The 6,509-nt window shown below is 39.3% G+C and overlaps 1 protein-coding gene across 6 annotated transcripts in view; it reads right to left on the bottom strand.

Annotated features, from left to right (window-relative positions):
* Nucleotides 1-2,300: 2,300 nt before the first annotated feature.
* Nucleotides 2,301-6,509, bottom strand: part of MID1 (midline 1) — a 381,575-nt gene continuing 377,366 nt past the window's right edge. For all 6 annotated transcript variants that reach the window (XM_007991004.3, XM_007991003.3, XM_007991002.3 and 3 more), the window contains exon 10: nucleotides 2,301-6,376. In XM_007991004.3, coding sequence (XP_007989195.1) covers nucleotides 6,028-6,376 — 349 coding nt within the window. In that variant the 3' untranslated portion in view covers nucleotides 2,301-6,027. The remainder of the gene's footprint in view (nucleotides 6,377-6,509) is intronic.

Raw genomic sequence — 6,509 nt, 5'->3', positions numbered from 1 at the left:
TGCCATTTTTTATTTCAGTGAGCACTATTTTGGTAGAGTGAAGACGCAGAACACCCAATAGAGTGTGGGGGAGTTGATTCTTCACAACAATGGGTGAGAATCAGAAGCAGCGGGTCTGAACAGCCCTTTGAGAAGCTTGACAGAGAAGAGGAGGTAAGGGAGGGCAGCAGTTGGAGTGAAAATAAGATTGGTGAAGGGGTAAGATAAGCATTATTATTTGAAATGCTTTAGTGAAAATGAACAGCTTTTAATGACCATAATAAAAATTGAGCTTTGAGAATAAATAGACTGTGCAAAAGAACCAGTGTTCATTAAATCATTTTTTCTGTGCTACTCCTTAATTGGTAATTGGTTTTCGGCCATGACATATTTGTTCGTTAATTGCTCTGCTTCCTATTTAATCATGCTTTAATGATTCTCTTAGGAGAACATGGCTGAAAAAGACCCAAAGAGAGGCCCTAATTCCTTTCCATAAATTGCCCATTACTAAGAACAATTACAAGAAAGGTTGTTCTATAAGTCCTTAACCCCATTTTTATTTTACATTTTTGAATGTGCATTCCATAGTGAGCATGGTACTCAGGAAAAGGGATTTTGTTAGTCCCACGTCTCCCTTTTTGTCTTCCTATTATAATTGTGAGCAACTACCTTCTTCAACGTATTTCACTTGTGTATTTTTTTTTAAAGGCAAGATGTGGGCTACCCTGTGGAGTGTATGACATGCCCTTCAAGTTGACTTTAAAAGGTAATTAATTATGGTAGTGCCTGTTCAGTTTCAAAAGTTCAAATTAAATATCCTTCAAAACTTTATCAAAGGGAATATATTTTACACACCTGTCACTTGTGAGAAAGGCTGATTTGAGTCAAAATTAGGAAGGAGGTAAAGCTAATCATTAGAATGCTGGCACTCCCACCCTGCTCTGTTGAACAAACCAATCTTCTAATACCCCTTGAGTGGCCCTGTCTTAAGCACTGCATTACTACTTTTCCAGGAGTTCTGTGATTTCACAGAATTGATGGTAAGTCATTGTTGAAAGGACCTTTAAGAGCTTACAGAGGCCCAGACAAGAAGGCACATGGCTGGGCCCTCAGTGTGTAAGGGGATAGAGAATACCCTGAGGGCTTTGAGCTGCCAGTTCAGTACTGTGTCCACTACAGTCGGGGTCGGCAAACTACAGTCCACAGGCCAAATCCAGCTCAATGCCTGTTTTTGTAAATAAATCTTTATTGGAACACAACCACATCCCTTCATTGACATTTCCTTTATGGCTGCTTTTTCTCTATAGCCACAGAATTGAGGAGTAGTTCAGTAGTTGCCATAGAGATAGTATGGGCTGCAAACTTTAAGTATTCACTATCTGACTCTTTATAGAAAAAAATGCTGAGCCCTGTGACTTGCATTGGCTGCCAATCCTGGTTGCATTTCAGAATTGCTTAAAAAAAAAAAAAAAGGAAAGAAAGGAAAAGTACAGGCTGCTGAGCCATGCTCTTGACCTTCTCATCCCTAATCTTTCAGGATGGGATCCAGGAATCCTCATTTGCAGAAGAGGCGGTTTAAATGCTCAGTCACATTAAGAATCACATTACATCCTGCTCTCTCTAAAGCACATTGCCTTGAAAACACATCTCAGGTGGTAAGTCCCTTTCTATATGGGCTATGAGACTGGAAGTAGCTCCCCAGGGCAGTGCTTCACACACTTTCACTAGTATCAAAATCCCCTGGGGTGACTGCTAGTCCCACCCCAAAGATTCTGATCAGCAGGTGTCGGGGAAGGCAGGAGAACTGGCATTTCTAAGCTCGCAGGTGATGCAGATGCTGCAGATTCCTGGACCACACTTTGCATAGCACTGACGAAGACCAAAGGCTTACATCTCTAGTGAGAGAAAGTCAGGTCCATCAGGTCCATGGGATGGGGTTGGGGATCTATGTATGGACCAACTGCTAGGATTCTCCTAGATAACACTGTAAAGACTCCCAGTCCTCTGTTCAAATAACCATTGCTCTTCTCTTCCTCATCCCATCTATAAGACTTGAAATCAAGCAAACCTGGTTGGTTTCCACTTCTATATAGGCTTTATTGTGTTTTAAAAATTCCCTGGAGAATATTTTGAGTGTTGTAAAAGAATTGTATTTTTAATAGGGAAAGGCAAATGGTGGATGAGAGACAGTAAAAGAAAATGAATTATATGTCATAAAATAGTATGAAAAAATGGTAGATGTTGAATAAATATTTGTCAACATCATAACTGCAAAAACACAAAATGATGAAAAGGCAACAGAGACAGGCAGAGACAGAGGGTCTTGGTGCCACAAAAATGATTTTATTTTGAACCAGAAAGCAACAGCAATCAAGACAATAGTCAGGGCCGAGGGCTTGGCAGTGTGACTTAAGTACCAGGGATTGAATTTGTCCAGGTGCAAGGAGTGATATAAAGAGAATCAATTTTTCATGTCTAAGCCAAGCTCATACAGATGATGATACTTATCAGTGATTCCCATTTACACAGGCTTGGATTGCTTTTCAGATATCAGATTTTTGTAACTATTTTATAAATATTTTTAAAGGTGAAGGAGCCACCGCAGTGTAGGTGAATTGGCACCCCTCCCCTTTTTCTTTTTGGGTGTATCAAGCATATAGTCAATAACAGGAAAAGTGAAAGGTTTTTATGAGAGTTTTGCATTAACAGAAAACCACCGATCAAGTTTCTACACTGCAGCACTGTTGATATTTGAGCAAGACAACTCTTTGTGGTCGGAGGCTGCACTTGCACTGTAGGATGTTTAATGGCGTCCATGACCTCTACGCACTAGATGCTGGTAGCTTCCCTTCCCCGGCGGCGACACCCAAAAGTTGCCATTGCATTGCCAAATGTCTCCTGGGGGGCAAAATCGAGCCCTGGTTGAGAAGTGCTGTTTTCAAAAACATCCTCCTGCCCCCATCATTGTCTTTGTGTGCTTTTTACCATTTTATTAAGGTAGACCAGATGGTCAACTTCCCAACACCAAATGCACATGTATGCCAGCATATATGCGTGTCTCTTTGCAGGTATCTGCATGTTCCTGGAGCTGAGATGGAATTCCACGGTCACTGGAGGACATTAGTTCAGTTCCTCAGCAAGTTTAAGGTCAATATATCAGTACCGTAATAAAAAAGCCTGTCTGTATTCAAGCTGTTTCTTTTCCTCCAGCAGAAACCATCGTCAATATTTGCAGTCAATTTTTGAAGTCACTTTCTTTTAAAGCTGGAAAGAATCTTCACTCAGGCCCACCCTCATCTTAATCCACTATTTAGAGTCCTACTTGAATGACATCGCCAGCAACTTTCAACTTTGGATCCAGATTTCTTTATTTGTATCCACCAGGAAGAGAGGTACCACATTTCTGAGTTCTTTTATGAGCACTCGCTACATAATTTGCAAGGCCCAGTGCAAAGTGAAAATGCAGGCCCCTTGTTCAAGAATTATTAAGAATTTCAAGACAGCAACAGCAGAGCATTAAATCAAGCTTAGGGCCCTTCTGAACTCCTGGGCTCTGGGCATACCCATGACACCAGACCTGGCAGTCTTGGTTGGTGCTGCATTGATTTTGTTGTATTAATTGGCACTGCCATCTCTTTTGCCCCTGTATCGCAGTGTTTCCTGTGGTGAGGACCTCAAATAATAAAATACTGTGACCTCAATCAGTTTAAAGAGAATGCAAAATTACACTGCAGCAAATTTTTACAGCATACATATTTTAGACTTTCAAAAAAAAATCACATGGGAATCTTTTCTACATCATTATAGTAATTAAACATGGTGGCCTTTCACCATATACATATTTTCCTGTAAATACGACAACCTGGAACTAGTAACTGCTACTATCCACAATGCTTTTAAGTTAGCCAAGAGTGAGACTTCCACAACAAAATTATGACATAATCTCTCATGTCCTTATAAAAATAGCCAAAACATACCCTAAATGGCTTACTGTGAAAATTTGAGTAGTAACTTCTTAATATTGAAAAACATTATTTTCATGGAAATATTGTCCTTCTACTAACTGTTTTATGTTAACATCATAAGGCAAACTGTAGCATTTATTGGTACCTGGAGACCATGATTTTAAAAACTCAGAAGCTGAGTTTTAGACCCTTTTATTTAGAACCTGTTAGTGTACAAAGTGCATTAAAATATCCATTATCCAGTTACCCAAAATGTATGTAAAAATTACTGAGACAACCCTTTCAGTTTATTCAGAGAAGGCAAACACACATTGCTTTTATATTGTAATAAAAAGAAAAACCCATAAGGTTTCCAGAGAAAGATTTTTTTTCCATTGAGGTGTCCATCTTTTAGATGTGAAATTGTCTTAGGTATTTATCAAAATATTCATCTGGGTATAAATAATATAGTAAATATATAGAATCTATCTGTTAAGAAAAAGGAGAGTGACTGCTAGGGAAGAGGATGGAAGGACCTCATTGATTTATTTCAGGGAGGCAGTTGGTTGATTTGGTTAAAAACAAAATAACTAAAAACAATGTCTAAATCCACTAGTCTGTTCAGTAAAAATGGCTGACCCAGTATCCCAGGTAAATATTTTAGCAATTGAAACCATTTATAGAGGTCACGCCCTTCATCAAAGTAGAACCAATGCCAGAGTTCTGGTCCAAGAACTGCTCAAGAAAGCCTTAATTCATGGACCATTCCAACGCATCAGATTGGCATGCAAAGAATCCCAGCTGACATTTTATAAGCAGGTTCCTGAATAACGAGTTTGAATTTTTTTTTTTTTTTGGTCTTACAACTCTACTGTAAACTATACTAGACTATAGAGGGACTTCTACATATTTCAAGATGTGTTTAATAAAGGTCTGTTTATAATAACTTTTGAGGCATGTATCTAGTAAATAGTACTTTATGCAATGTCCCTTGTCATTACCATCTCATAAATATTGTTTTTCAGTGACTTATGTTTGGATGTGGTAGTGGTGATCAGGGCCATGTGCTGATGTCCTGGAGAGCAAAATCAATCCAAAGTGGTGCTGCTATTTGTGACAGAACATGTTTATTTACTCAGCCCCAGAGACAAAAGGAAAATTGATATGGGGGAGGGGGAAATAGGATAACTATTAAACGTAGTGAAGAGATTTCACAGGTCTAAAGAAACTATTAAAAGGAAGGATAAAGTAGATTTTATACCATAAAACAGAATCCTACCTCCAAAAAAGACAAATCAGCCTGAAGTTTTGAATAATCAATAGGATTCAAAATGACTATTTTCAATTGCAATCTCATTCTTAATGTTCTTCCAGAACCCTTAACCCTGAGAGAAGCAGGGCAAAATGCGGCCAAAGGATTCAGAACCTTTCTTTCCAACATTATCTCATCAGCTATCAGAGGGTAAAGATTTAGCTGCGGCAAGGTCCAAGGTCCAAAATCAATTCTTTTCATTCTCTGTCTTGCTCTCCATTTTAGTTGATCTGATACAAGTTTTTGACACCACAATTAAAACACTTCATATTAAACCAGAGTAAGAAAGCCTGTTTACTCCCCTACTAGGTTCAGACACTTCCTGTTATGCACCATCGAGGTGAGAAGACTTATCATGGGATCATTATGAGATGTTAGGTGAGAAGATGAATAAACATACAAAATTACAAAAGTTTTTTTTTTTTGTTTTTTTGCAAGCCCATAGATTGTGATGAAATAAAGGTTGTAAATAGCTGATAAACTTATGGGCCTCTTAATGTGCAAAACCAAGTAATTCCTAAAAGTTGTAATCCCGATTATGTTTCTCTTATAAATAATCTATAGATTTTCCTCTAAATACAAAAAAAAAATTAAAGAAATTATTAAAGCCCGTACTTAATACAAGACACAGTAAAAGGAGAGGAATCTCCTGTTTTGAGCCCTATCTGAGCCGATTTCTGGACACTTTTGGTGAGATTTCATTACACTCATGAAGCCTGTGCTTTCTCAGTCTCCTAAATAGTGGCCTGAACCTTTTTGTTCCCCAGAAAGCTGCTCCATGTGGCCAGACGCTCACGGCAGCTGCTCTGTGCAGTCCAAATGGTCTGGGATAGGAAGCCCAGTGATAATCGTCAGACACTTGTTCCACACCGTGAAGGTGGGGCACACAGGCTGCGCAAATGCGACGTCGAAGGTGTAGAGGTGGATGGAGTTCAAAGCATCATAAAAGGCTATAGAGCCGTTATCATAGTCCAGCAGGATGCCCACGCGCCGGAGGTGGGGAGCAGGCTCAATGGGGATTTCCTTGCTATTGTGTCTCACCACCCAGTTATTGTTGCAGCGGCAGAGCGCCCAGGAAGCAGAGTTCTTCCCAATCCATTCATGCTTCGGGGCTGATTTATAAGCAAGACCAATAGCATACCTGCAGAAACAAAACAGCAACAACAAAAACAATGAGCCATGTTGCACATGCACATTAAATCCGTTCTATGGTCCTCAGGGGTTATAAAAACATGATCATTTGTTGTCCCTGTTCATTTTCTTTAAGTGAAAGC

This window comes from Chlorocebus sabaeus, chromosome X (genome assembly GCF_047675955.1).
Source record: "Chlorocebus sabaeus isolate Y175 chromosome X, mChlSab1.0.hap1, whole genome shotgun sequence".
In the NCBI taxonomy this organism is placed as follows: Eukaryota; Metazoa; Chordata; class Mammalia; order Primates; family Cercopithecidae; genus Chlorocebus; species Chlorocebus sabaeus.
Note: the sequence above shows the minus strand (reverse complement) of the source record. Positions and strands in the feature narration are given on the sequence as shown.